Source organism: Trichechus manatus, unplaced genomic scaffold (assembly GCF_000243295.1).
Source record: "Trichechus manatus latirostris isolate Lorelei unplaced genomic scaffold, TriManLat1.0 scaffold00052, whole genome shotgun sequence".
Taxonomy (NCBI): domain Eukaryota; kingdom Metazoa; phylum Chordata; class Mammalia; order Sirenia; family Trichechidae; genus Trichechus; species Trichechus manatus.
Window position 1 is genome coordinate 14682200 of NW_004443988.1, and position 26073 is coordinate 14708272.

General features: G+C 43.2%; 1 protein-coding gene across 1 annotated transcript in view; it reads right to left on the reverse strand.

Annotated features, from left to right (window-relative positions):
- Positions 1-1263: 1263 nt before the first annotated feature.
- Positions 1264-26073, reverse strand: part of GNB5 (G protein subunit beta 5) — a 76702-nt gene continuing 51892 nt past the window's right edge. The window contains exons 3-11 of the mRNA XM_012555895.2: positions 23877-23918; positions 20934-21010; positions 16706-16838; positions 14908-15051; positions 13908-13999; positions 9874-9922; positions 7844-7940; positions 4021-4187; positions 1264-2538 (exon numbers count right to left, since the gene is read on the reverse strand). Coding sequence (XP_012411349.2) covers positions 2527-2538; positions 4021-4187; positions 7844-7940; positions 9874-9922; positions 13908-13999; positions 14908-15051; positions 16706-16838; positions 20934-21010; positions 23877-23918 — 813 coding nt within the window. The 3' untranslated portion in view covers positions 1264-2526. The remainder of the gene's footprint in view (positions 2539-4020; positions 4188-7843; positions 7941-9873; positions 9923-13907; positions 14000-14907; positions 15052-16705; positions 16839-20933; positions 21011-23876; positions 23919-26073) is intronic.

Below are 26073 nucleotides of genomic sequence, written 5' to 3' on the forward strand. Positions count from 1 at the left end.
TAAAGACAATGTTCTACATTCTACCTTGATGAGTAGCATCTGGGGTCTTAAAAGCCTGTGAGCAGCCATCTAAGATACTCCACTGGTCTCACCCCCTTGGGAGCAAGGGAGAATGAAAAGAACAGGATACAAGGATAAGATTAGTCCAAAGGACTAACGGACCACAGCTACCAGGGCCTCCACCAGACTGAGTCCAGTACAGCTAGTTGGTGCCCAGCTACCGCCACTGACTGCTCTGACCGGGATCACAACAGAGTGTTCTGGACAAAGCTGGAGAAGGATGTAAAACAAAATTCTAACACACACACAAAAAAGACCAGATTTACTGGCCTGACAGAGACTGGAGAAACCCCGAGAACATGGCCCCCGGACACCCTTTTAGCTCAGTGGTGAAGTCACTCCTGAGGGTCACCGTTCAGTCGGGGATTGGACAGCCCCATAAAACAAAATGGAACTAATGAAGCCCAGCAGTCCAGGGACAAGGACTGGAAGGCAGAAGTTGATAGGAAAGCCGGTGATAGGGAACCCAAGGTTGAGTAAGGACAGTGTTGACATATAGTGGGGTTGTTAACCATTGTCATAGGGCAACATGTGTACTAACTGTTTAATGAGAAACTATTTTGTTCTGTAAACAAAAGAGAGAGAGAGAGAGAGACAGAGACCATTACAACTCATAGTGACCCTATAGGACAGAGTATAACTGCCCCATAGAGTTTCCAAGGAGCGCCTGGAGGACTTAAACTGCTGACCTTTTGGTTAGCAGCTGTAGCTCTTGACCACTACGTCACCAGGGTTTCCAAGCACCCTAGTGCGTAGTAAAACCCTTGGTAAATGTTTGCTGGGCAAATGATTGACTATAACCATTAAGTTTACTTAAAAAGAGTTGACTGAAAAGTTGGTCTGACTGAATTTTGATGGACTGACCATCATGACACCTGAATGAGCAGTTCTGAGGGTGGGCCTGGTAGCCTCCCCCACCGCACCCCAATGTTTTAGGAGTACCAGGTCTGGGCCTATCCCTGGCTGTGGCTCTGGAAGGGAGTCTCTGAGGAACAGGGCCTGGGGCTCCACCTGCAAAGCCAGAACTACCACTACGAGAAGGGCTAGCTGGAGCTGGGCTGGGGAGGAGGCCCAGCAACCCAGGGACTCAGAGCCCACTGCGCTCAGGAAAGGCCCTAGCTGGGCAGGCCACCCACAGGGCAAGCCTCACCCAGGAATGACTTTTGGTGTCCGAGGTGACCTTTTATTTACCTAAGCATGCCATCTTTATGAAAGGAGAGTTTCTAAAACAAAGAATGAACCTCTACACATTAAAAAAAAGGAAAATAAAAAATCCTTGTAAAAAAAGCACTCTATCTTCCAGATGAATTGCTGAATTTCCAATAAAGACAAGATATACTTTTAGTTTTTTCTATGTAAGAGGAACAAAGACATTATTATTCAAGACCAATCAGTTAACCTGTATATTAAATTATACTTGCAATGCAATAAATATAACTTATAGGAACAAGATCAACTTTAATTAGTTTCCACTAACACTACAAACAGGTTTTTAAATAAGTTTCCTGCCTTGTGTTCCCACACAAAAAGGTTTTGATTTCTTTGAGAAGCATTTGTATTACAAACAGCATTCAGTCTTTCCCTCAAATGAAGAAAATGCTCTGCTCAAGTGATACAGTGACACATCACACCATCATATAATTCACAGATGGAACAGTCTCAACCCCTTTATGTATATCTCTGCTTTGTCTATAATCAGTTTACACAACTGAAAATGTTCTATGTGAAAAAAGACAATACGAAGTGAGACAGAAAAATATACTTTTACATTAAAACACAATTTCTAAAAACAATTTTGTCTAATTGGATTTGGAATTTTTTCTTCTGTCATAAACCATTTAACACAGTCCTCATTACAATCAGTATTTCTAGAGGAAGGTTCCAGAACTCACAGTGCACACCAAGATAAACCACAAGAGTTTACAAACCCGTTGCCATGGAGTCAATTCCAACTCATAGCGACCCTATAGGACAGAGTAGAACTGCCCCATAGGGTTTCTAAGGAGCAGCTGGTGGATTCAAACTGCCAACCTTTTGGCTAGCAGCCTGAGCTCTTAACCACTGCACCACCAGGGCTCCGAAAAGTTTAAGGTACTCTTAAAACGAATTTGATTCAAGAAAATAACATGGAATATATTAAAAGCTGAATTGTACTGGTAATAGAATGAATTTAGACAAGTATAATTTAGAATAACTTTAAAAAGAGAGAAATTTTAGAAGGTGTTTAAAATGGAAACACTGACTTGAATATGTCCCGCTGTGCTGAAGGCTCACACTAGCACCCTCCCGGGGGTGCTCGTTTCAGTAGTGCTATAGGTGCACACACACATACTCAGGCAGCTATGGAGTTGCTCCCTTGAGCTAAGTTGCAATGAACCCTCAGATTGTCTAAAAGTAATATTTATCTACATGTGAAGATGTCAGACTCTACCCTCAGGTCCCTCTGTGTGCCTTGTGAGAAGACAGTTAAGCCCAAACCTGCAAAAACACAAAGAGATCATTTTTAGTCCCTTAATAGTTAACAACTCGTAAAACTTGAGTTTAAAGAGAGAAAACCAGAGTCTTTTAGACAGACATACAGACAGACACACACACACACACACACACACACACACACACACACACACACACACACACACGCACTCCATGCAAAGTCAGGCATTCACGTGTCTTAGAAGGATCACCTTTACTCCTAGTAACTCCAAGGTGTTGCACGGACCCTTTCCTCTTTCCCTTAGCTACGGTGATCATCTGAAGGACATCTGGGCACCCTTACTAGCAGTTGGTAACTATTTTAGGTTGAGAAGGAAACCATCTACACCCACACAGCTTATCTATACATTAGCATGACTTCACTAATTCAGGAAACTCTTGCCCAGGAAGGTGGAGTTGCAAATAATGTTACTGTCTGCTTCAGGAACTTCCTGAATATCCATTTATCCATTTACCCTAATATTAGATACTCGACTTACCTTCTTTAGAAAAGATATCCACTTCTCAGGACAATACAGAGCAACAAATGACTGTTTACTCTTTAAGACTTCCTTCCAAATCCTTCCCCTGCCCCTACCCTGTGTCCAACAATCTTAAAATATTATGCTACAAATTTATCCAATCCTAATTAAGTTCCCCAATCAAAAGACCTGTCTTAAACCAGACCCCCAAAACCTCACAATTATCTGCCTTTGTTTTCCTCTTCTGAAATGCTACTAAGACTGTCAAGTTTGTGATCTTCTACACTGTGGTACACAATAAACTTAGCTTTGCTTTATGAATGGGCTATTTTGGTCATATTTTCAGGGAGCAAACCTTTGACAAGGTCATGGAACTCTTGAGAATCTGATAAAAACTACAAGGACGCTTTTCCCAGAAAAATGCACATATGCACACAGGAGTCTGGGACCACAGAGAAGAACCTGGACTACAGGGAGGCAGGAGAGGTAATCTGCAGATGGCCAAAGGTAAGAATCACAGGAATTAGATTTTTAGGGTCAAAAGGAACCATTTTGGATTATCTAGCCTAACTATTCCCTCAGCTACATGCTGATAACAGTAAAATCTGTGAAAGCTGGAACCCATGTAAGGCGGAAAACCTGTCAGAGAAGGAAAACTCAAATATTTTCCACTAAAAGGACAGATAGAAAAGTGGTAAGACTGTACACTGTGAGAGGCAGAAAACTTGTGAGACCCAGAAAAGCAAGGCGGTCCGGCCGAGCCCCAGCTCTCACAGGTTTCCCTGTGCATAGCTGTCTAGTCTAACTTGAACACTTGTATTGGTGGGAGCCTCGTAACCTTCCTAGGCAGCTCATTTCTTTGTCTATGGGCAGAGCTAAAATCAGAGCTCTCCTTGGGTGACCAGGCACATCTTAGCTAACTCTGACCCTTCCGCTTTAAGGAAGGCCAGTCAACTCTCTTCTCTCCTCTCACACACAGGATAAAATTGAAAAACAAATCTCTTACTCTTAGGATATGATCCCACGATCCTGAGCAGAAAGCAGTCCCATCAGGGGAAACTCGTAGAGTACTAACGCGGTTTTCATGTCCGAACAGGATGGAAACTCGGGACCCTTTGAGAACATCCCAGACATTGATAGTATAATCGTTGTAGCCGGCAAACAACAGGCGACCTTGAAGGGGGAAGATATCTGTAGTGCCACTGTAGTGAAACTGCTTTTGCAGCATGATGTTTTTTACACCAGTGTCTTCCTTCCTGTCTTCATTTCATTAACTGTCATTCATTCAGTAAACAATTCATTCAATTAATAAACTAAGTGATTTAGCATTTACTATGTGCCAGGCAAGACACAGCACAGGTACATATCTACTACATAATCGACTACATCTGTGGAAAGAGATGATGGAAAAGCTCAATATCAGTTGGAACAAGGCCAGGGGCCACCTGTGAAACAATCAATTCCTCATATGCAAGTTCAAGTTGAAGCTGAAGAAAATTAGAATAAGTCCATGAGAGCCGAAGTATGACCTTGAGTATATCCCACCTGAATTTAGGGACAACCTCAAGAATAGATTTGACGATTAAATACTAACGACCAAAGACCAGATGAGTTGGGGGATGACATCAAGCACACCATACATGAAGAAAGCAAAAAGTCATTAAAAAGACAGGAAAGAAAAAAAAGACCAAAATGGATGTCAGAAGAGACTCTGAAACTTGCTCTTGAACATCGAGTAGCTAAAGCAAAAGGAAGAAATGATGAAGTAAAAGAGCTGAATAGAAGATTTCAAAGGGTGGCTGGAGAAGACAAAGTACAGTATTATAACGAAATGTGCAAAGACCTGAAGTTAGAAAACCAAATGGGAAGAACACGCTTGGCATTTCTCAAGCTGAAAGAACTGAAGAAAAATTCAAGCCTCAAGCTGCAATATTCAAGGATTCTACAGGGAAAATATTAAATGATGCAGGAAGCATCAAAAGAAGATGGAAGGAATACACAGTCACCGTGCCAAAAATAATTGGTTGATGTTTAACCATTTCAGGAGGTACCATATGATCAAGAACCGATGGTACTGAAAGAAGAGGCCCAAGGTGCACTGAAGACACTGGCGAAAAACAAGGCTCCAGGAATTGACGAAATACCAACTGGGATGTTTCAACAAATGCATGCAGCACTGGAAGTGCTCACTCATCTATGCCAAGAAATTTGGAAGACAGCTACCTGGCCAACCGACTGGAAGAGATCCATATTTGTGCTCATTCCAAAGAAAGGTGATCCAACAGAATGCAGAAATATCAAATAGTATCATTAATATCATACACAAGGGAAACTTTGCTGAAGATCATTCAAAAGCGGTTGCAGCAGTACATTGACAGGAAACTGCCAGAAATTCAAGCCAGATTCAGAAGAGGACATGGACCAAGGGATATCACTGCTGATATCAGATGGATCATGGCTGAAAGCAAAGAATACAAGATGTTTACCTGTGTTTTACTGAATTTGCAAAGGCATTCGACTATGTGGATCATAACAAATTATGGATAACATTGGGAAGAAAGGGAATTCCAGAACACTTACTTGTGCTCATGAGAAACCTGTACACAGACCAAGAGGCAGTCAGTCATTCGAACAGAACAAGGGGATAGTGCGTGGTTTAAAGTCAGGAAAGGTGTGCATCAGGGCTGCATCATTTCATCATACTTAATCAATCTGTATGCTGAGCAAATAATCCAAGAAGCTGGACTATATGAAGAAGAATGTCGCATTAGGATTGAAGGAAGACTCATAAACCACATTTGACATGCAGATGACACAACCTTGTCTGCTGAAAGTGAAGAGGATTTGAAGCACTGATGAATATCAAAGACCACAGCCTTCAGTATGGGTTACACCTCAACATAAAAAAACCAAAAATCCTCACAACTGGACCAGTAAGCAACATTATGATAAACGGAGAAAAGATTGAAGTTGCCAAGGATTTCATTTTACTTGGATCCACAATCAACATCCATGGAAGCAGTGGTCAAGAAATCAATCGACGCACTACACTGAGCAAATCTGCCGCAAAAGATCTCTTTAAAGTGTTAAAAAGCACAGATATCACTTTAAGGACTAAGGTGTACCTGAGCCAAGCCATGGTGTTTTCAATCACCTCATATGCATGTGAAAGCTGGACAATGAATAAGAAAGATCAAAGAAGAATTGATGCCTTTGAATTATGGTGTTGGCAAAGAATACTGAATATACCATGGACTGCTAGAAGAAGGAACAAATCTGTCTTGGAAGAAGTACAGCCAGAATGCTCCTTAGAAGCAAGGATGGCGAGACTTTTGTCTCACATGCTTTGGATGTGTTATCAGGAGGGACCAGTCCCTGGAGAAGGACATCATGCTTGGTAAAGTAGAGGGTCAGCGAAAAATAGGAAGATCCTCAATGAGACGGACTGACACGGTGGCTGCAACAATGCGCTCAAGCCTAAGGATTGTGAGGATGGCACAGTACCGGGCAGTGTTTTGTTCTGTTGTACACAGGGTCGCTGTAAGTTGGAACTGACTCGGTGGCACCTAATATGTGCCAGGCATCCCTGAGTGGTGCAAACGGTTAACACGCTTGGCTGCTAACCGAAATACTAGAGATTTAAGTCCATTCAGAAGTACCTTGGAAGAAATGCCTGGCGATCCACTTCTGACAAAGAAGCTTTGGAACTCTATGGAGCACAGCTGTACTCTGATACGCCTGGGGTCACCATGAATTGAAACTGACTCTATAGTAGCTAGCACTGGTAATGGTATTTACCAGGCACTGTGCTTTGCCCTGGGGACTCAAAGAGGAGAAAGAAGTCCCTGCCCGCCATGGAGATGGAGGTGGAGGTGGTGGGGAACAGACACAAGCTGCTGTAGTACCACGTGTAAGAGCTATAATCTAAGTGCTTATGTATGTGTAAAGTGCTATGGGATCCTAGAGGAAGAGGGATCAAGGAAGGCATTACAGAGGCAAAATACTGGAGTTGGATCTTGAAGGCTGAGTAGGAGTTCGTCATGCAGAGATAGGAGAAAGATGTCCAGGCAGAATGCAGCATGTGTGCACAAAGGCACACAGACAGCCTAGGGGTGTGTGTCTGGGGATAACGAATGGTCCAGTGACCCAGCCTGTCAGCGTTGCCTTCACCTTCACTAGCAGCCTCCCCAGCTGTGGGGGCAGAAGCGCCACAAGCTTCAGGACACTGAAAATGGACTCTTCTTTTACCCCCTCACCACTGATAAAAGTCCCCTTTCCTGTGGGGGAGGAAATGCCAAGGGCACTGCAGGTGTGAAGTTTAGATACATCACTGCCTTGAAGGACAGCATTAGGTGGGGCACAATCAATCAGGCTGGGCAGATCAGCTGCGGACAGAGTGCTTGCTGTCTCAAAGCAGGGATGGGCCAAGTGCGGGGCAAGAAGCACAGCGGAGAAAAGCTGGCGCAAGCACCAAAAACAAAAACACCCAAAAAACTATTGCGTTGAGTCAATTCCTACTCATAGCAACCCTACAGGACAGAGTAGAACTGCCCCATAGGGTTTCCAAGACCGCAAATCTTTACAGAAGCAGACTGCCACATCTTTTTCCGGAGAGGCGGCTGCTGGCAGGTCCGAACTGCTAACCTTTCGGTTAGCAGCTGAGAGCTTTAACCACCGCGCCACTGGGCCACCAGAGGTCCTGGTGCTAGCACAGATATTAGCATATCGATGCACAGAAAGTTTGGTTGATGGGAAGCTTGTTGGTGAGCTTGGTTTCATTCAGGTCCAGTTTTACAGTCCTAGGAAAGTTTCTGAAATAAAATTCTTACCACTGAGGGAGAAGTCCACGCTGGATGCTCCAAATATGATACTCTCTTTAGAATAGATGGCGACCTCCCTGTCTGCCCGGAGGTCATAGAGGCGACACTGGAGGCAAATAGACACAGAAGCACTTAGCTCTGGCTCCAGTTTGGTGAGGCGGTGACTACAAAGCTACAGAAAGGCTCCTTGGCTTGGAGAGGGAAAAATCTCTCCTAGGATTCCATCCCTCAACCCGGACTCCTATGAGTCCCTCCCTGTGAATCAGGGCAGAGTCAATAAACAGAAAACGCAGAAGATCCATTCAGGAACAAAAACATCACCTCCTTTGTTTCCTGATACATGTTCAGTGTCAAAAATTCAGAAAATTTAGAAACGCATTAGGAAGGAAATAAGTCACCTGAAATCTTAGACATAATTACTAACATATGGACTATTTCCTTAACTCTTATTTCTATTTTATGTGTGTATTTCAATGCGGTCGTTTCATTATTGTTTCTATTAACATTATGTCATGACTATTTTCCCACATCATTGAACATCTTCAGAAAACATGATTTACATGGTCATTGAACATTCCTCATGGTGACACTGCAGAATCTACTTAGCCATCCATTGTTAGGTATTTTGGTTGTTTGTAATTTTTCTTTATAAATAATATTATGATAACTATTCTTAATTGGAGCTCTGGTGGCACAGTAGTTAAGAGCTCGGCTGCTAACCAAAAAGTCAGCAGTTCGAATCCACCAGCCGGTCCTTGGAAACCGTATAATGCAGTTCTACTCTGTCCTATAGGGTTGGTATGAGTCAGAATTGACTAGACGGCGACAGGTTTGGTTGTTTTTTTTTTTTTTTAATTCTTACATAAAAATCTTTGTACTTATTTCTGACTGTTTCCTTAGAATAGCTAAGGAATAGAAAGAATTGTTTCCAAGAAATAGCATGATCAGATCAAAAGATGAGGATGTTGTGAAAGCCCTTGATTCATAATTATAATCAATTCTTACTGCAAAACTGCCTGCTAGAAGGGTGTTAAACCAATGGCACTGATGACCCTGGGCATGTCTGATGCTCCATCTCCACCACTGGGCGTTTCTTTGCTAATCCAAGAGGCAAAAACGGCAACTGATTGCTTAAATTTGCATTTCTTTGATTACAGGTGACTCTGAAAACATTTTCAGATGTTTATTTGCCGTTTTGGATTTACTGTTTTTGTCAGTCTGCGTTTTATCCTCTTTTCTATCAGGGTGGTCATTTTATGATTTTACAACCCCATTCACATCTAGAGAATTTCAACTAGGTCTGTCATATATGAGGCGAAGACTTTTCCAAAATGTATACCCTTATATCTTGTTATATGCGTTTTGACATATAGTTTTCAATTTTCATTATGGTCAAACTCTCAATCTATGGCTTTGTAATTCCTTGCAAAGCAGCAGATCACAATGAAACCCACTATTTAATAAGATAGTTGATATTCTGAAGGCAGAAAAATAGGTATTTTTTCCCTTGAAAAATAGGCCAATGCAATTTGATAGTGTCAGAAGCCTTAAAACTGGGCCTATTTTTGATACAGTAAATCCATGTATGAGAATTAATCCTAAGGAAATAATAAGAGATGTACCAAAAACATTTATCTAAAAAATTTATAGCAGTATTTTTAAAAGGAAAAAAAATCCAAACACTGAAGACTGGTTAAGTAAATTATGACATGTCCATAACACGGAGTACTATCCAATCATTAAAAGTAAGAATCTAGAAAAATATGTATCTGTGTGGGAAAATAGTCACAATCAATTGCTACGTGAAAAAAAGCAAACTATGAAATATTTCCGTTTAAAAATAAAAAGACAGAAAGGAATTCACCCAACTGTGATTTTTCTTTGGTAGGGAAGTTAAGGTGACTTAATTTTTTCCTCAAGTTTTCTTCAATGAATACCTACTACTTTGGTAACCAGAAAAGTTATTTTTAAAAAGTAAAATTGTTAGACAACATATTTCTCTTTAGAAATGAGAAGCTCTCGATAACTTAGAAGCATACCGTAGCATCATCTGATCCTGAAGCAAAGGCATCGCCACTTGGGTAGTATCTGCAAAGATAAACTTTGTTTAGAGCAGTGATTCCCAAAGCTGGATGCCCATCAGAACCATCTGGGAAGGCTTAGCCCACGCCAGGATCTCATAATCAGAATCTCCAAGTTCCGGGACATAAGGCCCACTCCTTTCACAGACCAGAAATGGGGGCTCCCATGGCAGGCCCACTGGCCTCCAGTTTTCTTACATGGGGACAGTGACACTGGCCTGGCAGTGTTGGTGAGGGGTAAATGCGATGCACCAGAGCCCAGGGTTAAGAATGTGGCTGTAGATAAAGACTCTGGAAACAGATGTGTAGAGTCAAGTTCAGGACTCTGCGTCTACCACTTACTACATGTCACACTTCAGCAAGTGACTTAACCTTCCCCAGCCTCAGTTTCCTCATTTGAAAAGTGAGGATAATAGTGCACATTCCTGTTGTGAAGATTAAATTAGACAGTACACGCAAAGAATCTGGCCTGGTGTCAATAAAAAGCATTCAGTAAGCGATGGTTATTATTGCTATAGTCATTCTCTTCTCAATGATCAGTGGGAAATATTAGCACTAGATTATAAACCGAAGGCAGAATTAGAACAAAGGTCTTTCAACCTTTCCACTCTGCTGCTGCCACCCAGCTGCGGCCTCCACACCTTCCACCATTTCTCTTTCTTGTACAAATGACCTACACTCCATTGCTCCACCAAAGCTGGGAGAGGAGGCCTCTATAACAGCAGATGGAATTACCTCTCCTACCTCAGGAGGTAGGACAGAGAAAGCTTGGCAAGGGAGAGGGAAGCCGGATTTTGTGTGAATATCAGTGGTCTGAAAGAAGAGGGTGGAGAACAGGAGATCTGGATGGGACATGCTGAAAATTTCAGCTCCAGCCTGATCATGGTGTGGGAACAGTGTTTCTAAAAGCACTATGAATATTCCCATTTTCTAATGCCAACTAAAAATGATTTCTATATTATTCTCCATTCAGGGTCACATGGGCCATGATTTCCCTCCACTGGCAGGATATTCTGGGACCAAGTGCAGGATACATGGTTTATCTGGAAGAGACTTTTGGTGCCCCCAATATCCTCCCCTGCCCCATGGTTGCGGTTAAATATGAGCAGGCATTTCTGGTTGTCACGAAGCCGAGGGGATGTTACTGGCATTTAGCACTAGCCCTGAGGCCGCTAGGGATGCTACGTGTCTTACATGGGACAGTCCCTCACAGTGGAGAAATGTCCTACCCAAAGTATCAATACTGCCCCATTGAGACACATTGATTTTTTTTGCTGGGCACATGGAAGAATGAAAACAGCATTTCTAGTTTTCCTGCAGCTAGGTGTGGCCATGTAATCAAGTTCTGGTGAATGGGATGTAAGCAGAGTGATGAGCTTAACTCTCCTTTTCCCACTAGCTGGAAAGAAGACATGGTGGTAGGCCAGTTGGACCATGAGGTTGAAAATACCATCCTAGGAATAGGGTAGCAAAAAGATAGAATAAGCCATCATAGCAGCTCAGATTTTATACGAGAATAAACTTCTCATTCAAGCCACCGTTATTTGGGCCTCTGTCACACAAACCCATGTCCTAACTAGACCAGTATATAACCAAGGGCATGCTATGAGACCAGCAACAAAATGTTCACCCCAGGAGGAAACAAAAAGATAGCTGAACATAGCCCACTGAGTCAGCCCCTGTAGAATCTTCCAGATAATTCTAAGTGTCAATTTATACCATTCTATCAAATAAATTAATTGGTGCTGCATTCACTCTATATAGAAAGTGTGGTCATTTAAAAAATGATATTTGATCTTTCCTACCAAGAACAGGGTACATTCTCTGTTTATTAATATCTTATTTCTTCCATTAAAAGTTCATAAATTAAAGGTTTGTCACTACCATACATTTTTATTTCCCTCTCTGAATTTCTCAAATAATTACTGAGCACACAGTCTAGTGCGGGGAGATGGATGATTAAACTGGCCATACAGGATGATCAGTCTCTCACTCAGGAGGGCACCTAACTCAGCCTTAGAGACTCAGGGAGGGATTCCTGGAGAGAGGGAAGCCTAAGTTGAGACCTGATGGTCTAACAGATGTTAAAGGAAGAGGGTTCAGAGTAGAGAGAACACCATGGGTGAGAGAATATGTATTTTTAAGCTGTATTTCAATAATAAATAGCGATTTATTTTTGTGGATTTATCTTCTATCCTGCATCTTACTAACTTCATTTACTATCTGTAGTAATTTCTGGATTGACTTATTTTGATCTAGGTAATTAGTGTACATTTGCAAAAAGTGGTAGTTCTTTTTCCTTATCCTGTATTTAAGGGCAGAAGAGAAAAATTCTTACTAACATTTCTAGTACTAAGCTAAATAAGTATCCTTATTTTGTTCTTGCTTGTATGGGGAGCAAGTTTAGTGTTTCTCCACTAAGCATAACGAAGATTCTTGGGCAATTATACTTTATTTACTGTCTAGACAGTGCCATCTTCCAATTTACTTGTCAAGTTCTGACTTCTCTTTTGGGATCTGGTTCATAGGTCCTGCTGCCTACCTGACATCTCCACTTGGATGTATAATAGGCATCTCAAACTTAAAACAGAAATAGAGCTCCTGAATCCCTGCACCACAACCACCTGGTACCTACACTCCCTCCAGTCTTACCTGTCTTAGAAATGGATTACTGCTTACTGCCCATTATAAAAGATTCGGGTATCTAAGCTCAGGGTTCTTCTCCTGTAACATAACCCCTTGTGTTGGCAGGTGTTGTTTGGCCCTCTTTGCATTACCCTGTGGAATTGGGGCTCAGGTAACCAGCAAAAAAAATGTGGATACTCTGGCTACTGCCATTACTATGAGTATAAACTGTCCTTTATCTCTGACCTAGGAGTCTCATGTCTTCCAGCAGCATCCATGCAACTGTGGCTAGTCTAACTTTTTAGCTTCCAAGTACAGTAAAGTTTCAGACCCTTCACAATTCTTGACAGTTCTCTGTCTCCACTATGACTTATTTCTAGCCACCATTATTTCTTTCTTGAACAGAAACAAAAGCTCACACAACAACCTTCCAACTTCGTACTTCCATTCTTGCTCCCCTACGATCTATTCTCCATACAGAAGCCAGAGTGTTCTTTTAATGGCAAAACACAGATCATATTACCGCCCCCTACTCCCACTCAAAAACCTCCAATGGCCACCTGGCCTTTTGTTAGATCTCTGTACTCTTCCCCTAACTCTTTGCAAGCCTAGCTCTTCCATCATTCTGGCCTCAGCTTAAATGTCACCTTCTCAAGAGAGGGCTTCCCAGGCAACTCTATCTAAGAAACAACTTACCCCATCACATCTTCATTAATAAATTAAATTGCACATTTGTTTATTTGTGTTTGTCTCCTCTAGGAGAGTAGAGACCTTATCTATCTTGTTCATAAACGTATTCCCAGCTCCTAGAATACTGACTAACGTATAAATCCAAACCTGTTGCTGTCGAGTCGATTCCGACTCATAGCAACCCTATAGGACAGAGTAGAACTGCCCCATACAGTATCCAAGGAGCAACTGGTGGATTTGAACTGGCGACCTTTTGGTTAGCAGCCATAGCTCTTAACCACTGCACCACTAGGGTTTCTGACTAACATATAAGTACTCAGTAAATATTTGTTGAACAAATGAGAAATACTGATCTTTGATTTAAATGTATACTATTTATCATGTTAAGTACAAGTCTTCCAGAAGCAGGTGTTATATTTTATTGGCATTCCTAGCATTTATTGAGATAACAACATGATTTAGGGAGGATAATATCAATTGCCCCTAGTGCAATTAAATTAAAATTCTCCAGGAGATCAGAGTGCACTTCAGCTCCACCACAAATCAGCCCCTGTTGCTGGGGAGGCCTCTCTCAACCAAGTAAACTGAGCCCAGGGGTGGTTCCTGGGCTAAGGATTACTCAAGGCCCAGCGGAGCCTGCAGAACAGAGAAGTGACGTGAAGATTCTACTCACTGACCGGACACTGTTGATATCAGACTCATGTGTTTCAAAGGCCTGCACGCACTGGCCAGAGCGCATGTCCCACACCATGGCCTTCTTGTCACATCCCTACAAATGCAAAGTTATCCAGAGTTATGGCTACAACAAGGACCATCTATAGATAAGGCATGACTTCCAGTTATGAAACAGAAACTGTTTACTTCCCATGAGTAAATGGCTGACAATATACCAAAGGGTACTTCCTTTAACTGATAGCTCACAGAACGGAGAAGTGGGTCTTGGGGTGGGAGGGAGCAAAGACAGGTGCCTGGTTTCCCCCTTTAACGTGTTTTCTTCTTTCACACATTTTTGAGTGGACGCAAACCCTCAAGAGCATCTTTCTCACCTTCTACCTGGGCATTTCCCTTCCTCACTTTTCCCTTCTTTTTTCCCTCCTCTCTGTCTGCCTTCCTAAGCCCAGAGGGCACTAGACTAGGAATCAGGGCACACGGGTCCCAGTTTTGCCACCCGACTCTAAACTTCATCATCTGTAAATTAGGCCAGAGGCTGGGAGGGGTGTGTTCCTCCAGCCCCAGAACGCTCATCACACGAGCCTGCCTCACAGCAGCAGCCGTCTGCCCCTCTCGGTGCTCTTGGGGCATGTCTGTAAGTCTCTCAGATGTTCTCTCTGTTTCCATTTGAGGAATGACATGTTACCAGGAGGCTACCATGCACTCTGAGTCACAGCGTTCACAGCAGGAGAGCACTCCAGGTCCCTGTGTGGACTGCTGACTACCAGTGGCAGAACAGGGGAGACCCTCACAGCCCCACACTGTAACTCCCTACCAAGCACCCACGAGGGCCTGGGGCCAGTCCACCACTGCTACAGGACGTAGGGGAGCAGAGGGGCACTGAGGACAGCGCCTGCACTCCCTTCCAGGGAAGTGTCCAGTCTAGCTGCATGCACGGACAAAAACGGCTAGCCTAAGTCTCCCTAGTGGACACAGGACCCTTAGAGATTTTCCCTGGGTCTTTACCCCAGACACAAAGGTGTTTCCAGTTTCTGAAGGGGCCAGGTCCAAGCAGAGGACGTCGGCCACGTGTCCATGGAAGCTCTGCAGCAGCTGCCCGCTCTCCACATCCCACAAGGCACATGTCCCGTCACCGCTCGCCGTCAGGATCTGAAAGACAGCAAGAGTGTTGTTATCACTGTTGTTAGTTGCCATCGCCCTGACTCATGGTGACGTCATGCACAATGGAACAAAATGCTGCCTGGTCCTGCGCGATCCCCATGATCAGTTGCAGTTGCTGATTTTCAGAAGTAGATTGCCAGGTCTTTCTTCCTAGCTCGTCTTAGTCTAGAAGCTCCGCTGAAACCTGTTCAGCATCACAGCAACACAGAAGCCTCCGCTGACAGACAGGTGGTGACTGTGTAGGAGGTGCACTGGCTGGGAATTGAACCCAGGTCTCCTGTATGGAACACACAAATTCTACCACTGAACCACCACTGCCCCACTGTTATCATTACAAGGAATACAAATTACAGCCACACCTCACTGGCACAGAAATATTTCTCCCTTGCTGAGAAAGGAAAAGTTCATTTCAACACTACAACTGTCCTTGAGTTTGTGTTTGTGAGCTTGTCTTCCTCCAGAGTGTGAAGTCCCGGAGGCCTCACTGCTGTGCCTATAGGGCTTTGCACCTGCCTGGCATGCAGGAAGTGCTGAACAGACCTTGACTAGCTCCCATGTGCAGCCAAGCCCACTGCTGTCCAGCCCAGTGCTTGTCAGACTTTAATGTGCATGCAAGTCACCCAGGGCTTCTTGCTATGTGAAGATCCTGGGGTGAGGCCTGAGCGTCTATATTTCTCACAAGCTCCCAGGTGATGCTCGTGCTGGTCTCTGGACCACACCTGGGGCAGCAAGGGTCCAGGCAGCACTTGGGTAGACACTCTCCTGTTCCAGCTTTCCCCCAAAGCAGACTGTGTCCCGGGGGCTCCCAGGGCCGCTGATAGGTGCTGGGCACTCTTGCATGCACAGATTCAACAAGAATTTGCTGGTGCTGACAACATCCAGGCCCTCTGCTAGCCATTAGGGTCTCCAGAAGATCATGTCTTGGTCTCTGCTCTCCTGAGCTGAGTATAACAAGGTTGGCAGTATGAACTGAAACCAACACATTAATTCCCTGTTCCTGTGATAAATGATTCTGGAACCAAGGAAAAATAACCTAGCTGCTTGCTCTAGGAAATATCTGCTCCTGGAAGAAAAGACAGAATCAGCTAAATAGCTTATTCAGCAAGGCTAACAGCTGGCTCACTCTATTAGTTCCCTGTGGCTGCTGTAACAAATCACCACAAACCCGCTGGCTTCAAACAGCAGCAATCTATTCTCTCACAGTTCTGGAAAACAGAGTTCAGTATTAGTTTCAGTGGGCTGAAATCAAGGTGTTGGCAGGGCCATGCTCCCTCTGGAGGCCCTAGAGGAGAACCTGCTCCTTGCCTCTCCACCTCTCAGATCAGGGTGTAGTAATTTCCACCACCCCGGAGGGTTCCCTGTTCCATCCCCACCAAGTCAATCATAGGAGGATTTTCAACATGATGGATGATTCATCTCAACTGTATTAACAACCAATTAGACCCAATTTTCCCACTTTGATTTTATTAAAAATAATAACAGTAACCAATGAGAACCAACGGAAGTGTCCTCTTGGAGCAGACTGCTGGAGCATCCCCGTCCTGTTAAAAGAGACACCAGAAAAGCCTCCTCTCCCTTCAGCTCCTCTGCTGCTCTTAGTTCTCTAAGGGTAGATGGACCCAAACCGGGGCTGCTTACCTACCTGCATGTCAGAGTTGGTGAAGCTGCAGGCAGACAGGTAGTTGGTATGCATAGCAACAGACTTCTTTTTGGCAGCCATGTTTTCATTTTTGTCAAAAGTCAGTGGGTACACAGAACACTTATTATCCAAACCACTAGCACAGAAACAAAGAAATGTCAAATGTTAACATATGGCAGTCAAACATGTTGTATACTTTCTCATTTACAGAGTACTTTTGCATAAACTTTTCAAAAAATTTTTCCTTTAGCAGTATCAGATATTGTAACCTTTTCCCCAACTTTTATTTGAAGATTTTCAAACCTACAGGAAAATTGAGAAAATAAATAGTACGATGAACACCCATAACACTAACTTAACATTTTGCTATATTTGCACAAGCTCTCTCTGAACTATGTGGATGCAAGCTGCAGACATGACATTCTACTCCTAAGTACTTCAAAGTGCAAATTTACATTTCCTAAAAATAAGAATATTCTCACATATCTCATTATCACAGCTGAAAAGTGAACAATAATTCCATAATACCATCTAATAAGCCACCCATATTCAGTCTTCCCCGATTGTCTCCAGGATCCAGGGCCCAATCAAGGCTCACACATTGGATTCTGTTGTTAAATCTGTTTAAGCTCTTTTAATCTGTAACAGACCCTCCACCTATTTTTATTGTTCATGTCAGTGACTTCTGTGAGACCTTAGGTCAGCTGACTTACAGACATCACCCACTCTGGATTTGTCACATTGTTTTCTTTTTTTATTATTATGATAAACACATACGTAACAAAACATTTGCCATTTCAACAATCTTCACACCTATAGTTTACTGACATTATGTTCATGATGTTGTTAGTGGTTAAAGTTTAACACTTTTGGCAATAATACTACAGAGGACTTGTGTACAAAGGTACTGTGTGCTTCACCGCAGGGGGCCACTATCAGTGATGTTAATGTTGGTTACTTGGTGAAGGTGGGGACTGGCAGGTCTTTCCACTGTCAAAGTACATTTCTCCCTTTGTAATCAGTCATAGTCTGTGGTCTGATACTTTGAGATCATGAGACTATCCTGTTCTCCAAGAACCTTTCATACAATGGTTTTAGCATGATTATCTATGTTTGAATCAAATACCACTTTAGGGGTGTAAAATGGTGATTTTCTAATTTGATAATCCCTTCTGCATTTCGTTAGCTGGTCCTTTTCTGTAAGGAAACCCTGGTGGCACAGTGGTTAAGAGCTATGGCTGCTAACCAAAAGGTTGGCAGTTTGAATCCACCAGGCGCTCCCTGGAAACCGTATGGGGCAGTTCTACTCTGTCCTATAAGGTCACTATGAGGTGGAATTGACTCGACGGCAACGAGCCTGGGCTTCTTTTTCTGTAAAGAAGAATTCCTCCCTTCTCCCAGTTATCACTGAACATTCGGGGTTTCTTTTCCCCCTCAATTGTGTTATCATCCATTACTGTAATGATTCTATTTGATCTCATATTGTCCCAAATTTGGACAGCGGAAGCCTTTCTAAGCCAGCTGTTTCCTTCTGATATGGTCCCACTGGTCCTCAAGCATCTCCTTGCTTTCTGCAACAACAGCAGCCCAGGCTTGCTTTATTCTTTCTTACTCCAAGGAGCCCAGCCTCCTCTTAGTGGAGATTAAGACATACAATGGGGTTCTTCTTTTTTGAGGGGAAGCTTTTTGCCTTCTCAACTGCTTAGGGGTATAGGTGTAGACTTGGGTTTTATTTTCAGTAATTAGCTTTGGCAAGCTTATTTATGGCTTGTGTGTGTGAGAATGATTTGTACTTAGGCTGTGGCAATGAACAAGCATGCAGTGGAAGATAGTCTTCCTTGAATTCTCAAAGCCAGGTGTGTCCTCCCCATTCTGAAGCTTCAGAGTAACTTCTCTGTAGCTCTGTTGGCTACGTATTACTTGGGGTGATTTGTATTGCTGCAAGAGGGAGAACCTTCACAGTGTGATGCTTCTGGCATTGAATCTCTGCTTCAGGAACCAACTTTGTCATGTCTCTTAGGTTTCTCTGAGTCTCACTTTCCTCAACTATAAAATGGAGCAAATCCCACCTACCTACCCCAAGGGGCTGTTGTGAGGATTGTGTAAAGAGTTCAGTATGGCACTTGACACACAGTAGGTGCTCAATATGTGGTCATTATCATTATTTTTCTATCTCTTCCTGCTTGGAGGCAGGAACTATGTTTTATCATTTTTTAAAATAGTATTTTATTGTGTTTTTGGTGAAAGTTTACACAGCAAATTAGGTTCCCATTTGACAGGCTTTGTGGGGACATGGCTCTCAAATAAAAAATACTTAAATACAAACTGATAAACACTTTTTTTTTTGGAGAAGGAAGTTGTGTCAATACTGTTGGTGTGTTAGCTTCAAGTTTGGAACCACTTGAAGACAGACCTAGGAGTCAGGCAGGTGGAGGTCAAAAGACTCCCTTTCTTACCTATGAAGATATATAGTGAATGTGGCTTAGGTATGTCTGTGTGATAATGGAGTTAATGTGAAGTAACAAACCATGGCTAGGACACATTACGTCAGACTTACCACTAAAATCTCGGAGGAACCACAGTTGCTTAGTAGTTCTAGGAAAAGGTCTAGGTAGGGGTTATTGTTGTTAGTTGCCACTGAGTCGACTGTGATTCATGGTGACCCCATGTGTGTCACAGTAGAACTGCACTCTATAGGGTTTTCAAGGCTGTGACCTTTCAAAAGCAGACTGCCAGGCCTGTCTTCTGCGAAGCTACTGGGTGGGCTTGAACCACCAACCCTTTGGCTAGTAGTTGAACTCTTAAGTTTTTGTGCCACCCAGGGATGCCTCTGAGTAGGCGAGATGGTGCTATTATTTAAGATGAGGATTTAGTATTTCTGAGTTTAATTTTTGATGCTCTCTCCTCACCCACTGGATCACCACATTATAAAAAATGCTTTCACAAATATTTATACCTGAACTTCATCTGCTTTGGTTCTCAACCTGTGGGGCAACCAGTAAGGGGAATGACCATCTACCATGTGTCAGGGCCCGGGGAAACAGGGATGAACAAGACTAAGACACCAGCCATCCCTGCACTCTGAACCCTGCCTCTGCTTCCGGGCACGTCACCAGAAAGCTATAAAGTGTTCTCTTTCCTCCTGCATCCCTGCCCCCAGTCAATCCCTCCCACTGGGTTCTATTTACCCATTGTGCCTGAGTTGATTCCAAGAAGAACTGCCCCATAGGGTTTCCAAGGAGCAGCTGGTGGATTTGAACTGCCGACCTTTTGGTTAACAACCGTACACTTAACCGCCGCACCACCAGGACTCCACTGTTTAACACAGGGATGGGGAATTACGTTGGTTTCAGTTCTCGCTGGCAACCTTGTTAAACTGAGTTCCAGGGGAACAGAAAACAAGGCACAATCTTCCTAGTAACTTTGCTGCTCTTTTCACTTACTGCAATTAAGTGTTTTCCTTTTTGATGGCTGTATAGTAGTCCATTCATATATCATAATTTATTTAGTTCTTCTTTGCTGGACATATTTTTTCTTTTTTTGGTTTATTTTAAACAATGCTAAAGTAAATGTTATTGTTCATGAGGCTTTTCTATATTTTGATCATTCCTTTAGAACAGGTTCCTTGATATGGAATCACCAAATCAAAGGTTATACATTTTTCTCTTCATTTTCTATTTTTATTTTTTTCCAGTTTTTTTTCCCATCCAAAAATTTATATATACATTGTTATGTGACTCTAATTGCTCTCCCCATACTGTGACAGCACATTCCTCCTTTCCACCCCTGATTCCCCATGTCCATTCAACCAGCTCGTAACCCTCTCTACCTTCCCATCTCACCTCCGGGCAGAAGCTGCCTGTTTAGTCTCTTGTATCTCCTTGAGCTACGAGGCACACTCCTCACGAGTATCACTTAGGTTATACATTTTTAAGGCTTTTGATACACGTTACCAACTTGCTTTCCAAAACTTGCACCAATTAATAGTCCCACCAACTGCACTGGAGAGTAGAGGGGGCAGGTGTGAAACTTAACACTACTGTCAGATTGTAATGAAAATAATTATGAAAAATTTTTGTGGTTTCTTCTTTCCTGATAAAGTTCAGGAGGAATTTAACATGTTGCCTGAAAAGTAAACAAAAATAATTACAAGCTCTTGTTTGCTTGTTTTGCCAGCAGAAGACTATTTTCTGGCTAAGAGTGAAGCTGAAAGGCTGCAGCCCCTACTTACCCACACGCAATGGCGCATCCTGATGGGGCGTAGGCACACGCCATCACCCACGTGCAGGGCATGGTGACCGCATGCTCCTGAAACACAACGTTCACTGTTCATAGAGTGAGTGGGAGACACTTCTACACAAGAGTCTTAACATTTAACTTTTCCAAAATGAAATCACTGGAATTCCTACCAAATTTTATTACAGGTTCAAAGGAAAGTGGCGCAGGGTAGAGAACACCAGCCTGAGACTGAGGAGAGGACCCAGCCTCCCATAATCAACTAACTCTTTGTCAAGTATTCTAAAACTGAAAAATCCCTACTGGCAAAAAACTCTCCTTAGTGTAAAATTCCTCCTTAACCTGTACACTGTGTCTTCTGCATGAATACCAGGGCCACTTTCCTTTTGAGAGGTATGTCTAAATCTCCAAAGTAAACAGATTTTACTTTGTTTACTGATACCTGTTTTCATGATGTACTTTTTTTTTTGTACTTTAGATGAAGGTTTATAGAACAAACTAGCTTCTCATTAAACAGTCAGTACACATTGTTTGTGACATTGGTTACCAACCCCACGACATGTTAACACTCTCCCTTCTTGACCTTGGGTTCCCTAACACCAGCTTTCCTGTCCCCTCCTCCCTTCTAGTCCTGTCCCTGGGCTGGTGTGCTCCATTAGTCTCGTTTTGTTTTATGGGCCTGTCTAATCTTTGGCTGAAGGGTGAACCTCAGGAGTGACTTCAGTATGAGCTAAAAGGGTGTCCAGGGGCCATACTCTCGGGGTTTCTCCAGTCTCTATCAGGCCAGTAAGTCTGGTCTTTTTTTGTGAGTTAGAATTTTGTTCCACATTTTTCTCCAGCTCTGTCTGGGACCCTCTATGGTGATCCCTATCAGAGCAGTCAGTGTTGGTAGCTGGGCACTATCTAGTTGTACTGGTTATAATATACTCTTGAATGACTTTTTACATGTATATGACAAGCTTGTTTACTTGTAAGAGCCTTTCTCCCCTGTGGATCCCAAACCAATTCCTGGAAGGTATGGCATGGGCTAAGGAGGGTGGTTTTGAGTCATGCTCATGGATAAAAGGGAACCCATAAAATGGAAGTACTAAGAACTGAGATGTAACAGTCCCTGGCTTCTGGCTGGTGTCAAGTCCCTTATTTCCACTTGCATGCAGATAAATATACAACAAAAGCCATGTTTCAAAAACTTGTGAATCCTTTGGTGGGAGACATGGGCTCTGTTCCTGGTCCTGACACCAACAAGATGTGTGACCCCACTTAGGCCGACTCTCCTTCTCCACCTGTGAAGTGAGGGGACTGGATTGGAGGAGTTTGAAAGTCCACTCACATGGTCATCTTCTTGCCTGTTACGATCCTCTGTTTTTGTGGGGAAACACAGGCCCCAGTGCTACCTACCAAAATTCTGTTGTCATTCACGGTCTTACAGCCTTCTAGACGTCAAGAAATTACCTCTTCCTTTCAGGAAATGAGCTCTAGGTGGCCACTCTCAACACAGGGCACCCCAGGTCCCCCTTCCTTATAAGCAGTGGCTACATTTCCTGCTAGGGGCCACAAGTGGTACTTCCCACAGCTCTCCACAAGTCAGGCAGCCCGTGCTCTGTGGCAGTGCTAAATGGAAGCACAGAACCCCACCATGCCCTGCGCACGCCGGGGCTAAATGGAAGTACAGAACCCCATCATGCCCTGCACATGCCGGGGCTAAAGAGAAGGCAGAACCCCATGCACTCCAGAGGATGCTGAAAAATGCTAGCAGAGGAAGAGGCTTCCAAGGAGACTACATATATGAAAACCCTTTGAAATTGCTGTTATTTGTATTATTCTCCAGATCATCAGGGACTCCACAAAATGGTTCTGGGCCTCCACTTGATCGCATCGTGGAACAGCTGCTTACCACAACATTCACAAAATACTTTCAGTAATGCAGAACTGGGGGAGATATAGGTCTCCTTTTTTGTATACAGAAAGGAACACTTTCTTTCTAAATAAATATTTAATACACAATATTCTTTATTGCAAATGGCAATATCATGCAGGCATGTAAGCCCACCTACACACGGATTTTGGCTTTTCTCTTTAGTCAAGGGGCTAGATTTAGATCTAATTTGGGGCCATGCATACCCTGGCTCAATGTGCAACGGGCTCAGACTCCACCTCATCCCACTGCACCATCATCTTCCCCACCCACCAACTGCTCACCTCCACACTGCTATGGAGTCTGGTCAAAGACAGGGGAGAGAAAACCAGGAATTTTGGTACCACTTTCTCATCACTCAAAAACAATAAATCTGGTTGTGTAAATCTGACATCTTTTCCATGACATGGCCGTTCTTGTTTTAGTATTAGCACCATTTATGGTGGTTCTCCATGGGAGAAAGATGTGGCAGTCTGCTTCCATAAAGATTACAGCCTTGGAAACCCTATAGGGCAGTTCTACTCTGTCCTACAGGGTCGCTACAAGTTGGAATCAACTCAGTGGCAACGGGATGGTTGTTCTACGTGTTCCTCTCAGGGTGAGAGATTTCAGCTCGAGGGAGGAACACATATTACAATGGGCTGAGTTATCCAACACGGATGGGCTTTCCAATCACTAGACAGTTTCCCTAGAGGCAGGGGGACCACTGACAGGGGCACAGGAAGGGGAAGCAGGAGGACGCTGGGTAGCTAGACCAGATGTTGTTGTTGTTAGTTGCCGTCAAGTTGGCCTCCAACTCATAGAGACTCTGTATGTTACACAGTAGAACTGCTCTATAGGGTTGTCTTGGCTACAACCCTTATGGAAGCAGTTCATCAGGCCTTTCTTCCTTGGAGGTGCTGGGTGGGTTTGAACCACCAACCTTTACGTTAGCAGCCAATCACAAACCATGCGCCACCCAGGCTCCTTTAAACCATGCTGAGATTCTGAGATGCTTTGATATGGCCAAGAAAAACGCCTTACCTTGTTAGTAGTGAAGGAATCCCACACGATCACCTTCCCATCCTGGAAGGAAAAAAGCAAAACGTTTAGGAGCTGCCAATAATTTCCTACCGATAGCTGCTAAGAATTACTCATAAAAAGCTGTGTTGACCTGAGCAATCTGAAGCGGACAGCCAGACTAAGCACCTGGATAGTTAAGGTCCTCCAACCTACCTTTGAAAACAAGGGCAGTAAGTAGGGACTGAATTTTCTAGTGTGGCTAAAGGCTCAGTTCTCAACCATCCACTCCTTGTATAGATACAACTACAGAAAGCAATGTTCAGACACATACCACTTATAAACCAGGCACAAATTATTGAGAAACGGCCACAATATCCTAAATGTCAAAAAGTTATGCAGGGCTGTACTATTTCCCGGGGCTGCCATAATAAGATACCACAAACTTGGGGGCTTAAAACAACAGAAATGTACTGTCTCACAGTTCTAGGGGCCAGAATTCCGAGTTCAGGGTGTTGGCAGGGCCATGTTCTCTCTGAAGGCTCTCGGGGAAGATTCTTTCTTGCCTCTCCAGCTTCCCTCTATCTCTCTGTGGGGCTGGATTAGGACCCACCCTACTCTAATATGACCTCATGTTAACTGAACTGATAACATCTTCAAAGACCCTATTTCCAAACAAGGTCACATTGACAAGTACTGAGGGTTAGGATTCAGTAAAGATTTACAGCCTTGGAAACCCTTGGGGGCAGTTCGACTCCGTCCAGTCTCCGTCCAGTAAGGCCACTATGAGTCGGAATTGACTGACTGGCAATTAGTTTGGCTTTTTTTTTGGAATGAGAAAGGGAACCAAGAGGCTAAAATCAGTCTCATAAAACTAAACGTGGTTCCTTCCATGAGCACAGATGTATATGCCAGAGACCTATATAGGATTAATCTCCTGCTTTTTAAGGGAAAAGGATGCTGATGCAAAGTCTGTTCCAGACCTTTCCTGCTGTTTTCCAGCCCCCTCCCAATCCTCCCCCGCAACCCCGCCACCTTCTTCCTACTGTCTCTGGCATCCCAAAGGAGAGAAACAGAGATGGGGGATGGAGAGTGTCTGTAAGTACTGAAGCCTTTCTCCCTCTCCCTCGCCAGTAAGAGCAGTACCTGAGGAACAGAAAATCTACCATCTGTTATAATTTGTAAGGATTAAAAAGGTCAAAAGGGCTAGGGAGTAACATGTACACCTGGATAACTACTTTGTAAAAACGTGCATTTGAAAAATTGAAAACAAAGACTAGAAAGAAATCCCCTAAAATAATAAGTTGTTATTATTTTTTCTTTGTTCTCCTTTCCAGTTTCTTTAATGTGATAAAATACATAAATTATAAATTTATTATGAACATAAATTAAAAAGCAAATGCAATGCATTTACTAGATTTGTAGGAAGTATCAAAAAAAAAAACAAAAAACAAAAAACAAAAAACCGTTGCCCTCGAGCAACCCTTTAGAACACGGTAGAACTGCCCTACAGGGTTTCCAAAACAGTAGGGGGATATGAACTGCTGACCTTTTGGTTAGCAGCCAAGCTCTTAACCACTGCGCCACCAGGGCTCCATAGGTAGTACTGAAGTTTAATAACGCTCGACATAGATGTTAGAGCTCTGTGAATCATCTAGAATATATATACTTTTTATATTTATAAGAGTTATTTAAAAATTCCTCCTTTGAAAAAACTGGGATGAAGACAGGAGTGGGGGGAAGCTGAAACTGACAGTGAAACTAGGAACTACAGAATATCTCATGTGACCTCAGTTTATGGTTTTATGTTCAATACACGTTACATATAAACACAAAAAGTACTTAACTATGGGAGCCAGCCTCCACAAGGGTCCCCAGTGATCCCTGCCTCCTGATGCACTTTTTCTTTTTTTTTAATTGTACTTTAGATAAACATTTACAGAACAAACTAGCTTCTCATTAAATAGTACATACATTGGTTAACAACCCCATGACATGCCTGCACTCTCTCTATTATCAGCTTTCCTGTTCCCTCATGCCTTCTAGTCCTTGCCCCTGGGCTGGTGTGCCCCATTAGTCTGGTTTTGTCCTATGGATCTGTCTCATCTTTGGCTAAAAGGCGAACCTCCGGAATGAATTCATTACTGAGCTAAAAGGGTGTCCGGGGGCCATACTCTTGGGGTTTCTCCAGTCTCTGTCAGGCCAGTAAGTCTGGTTTTTT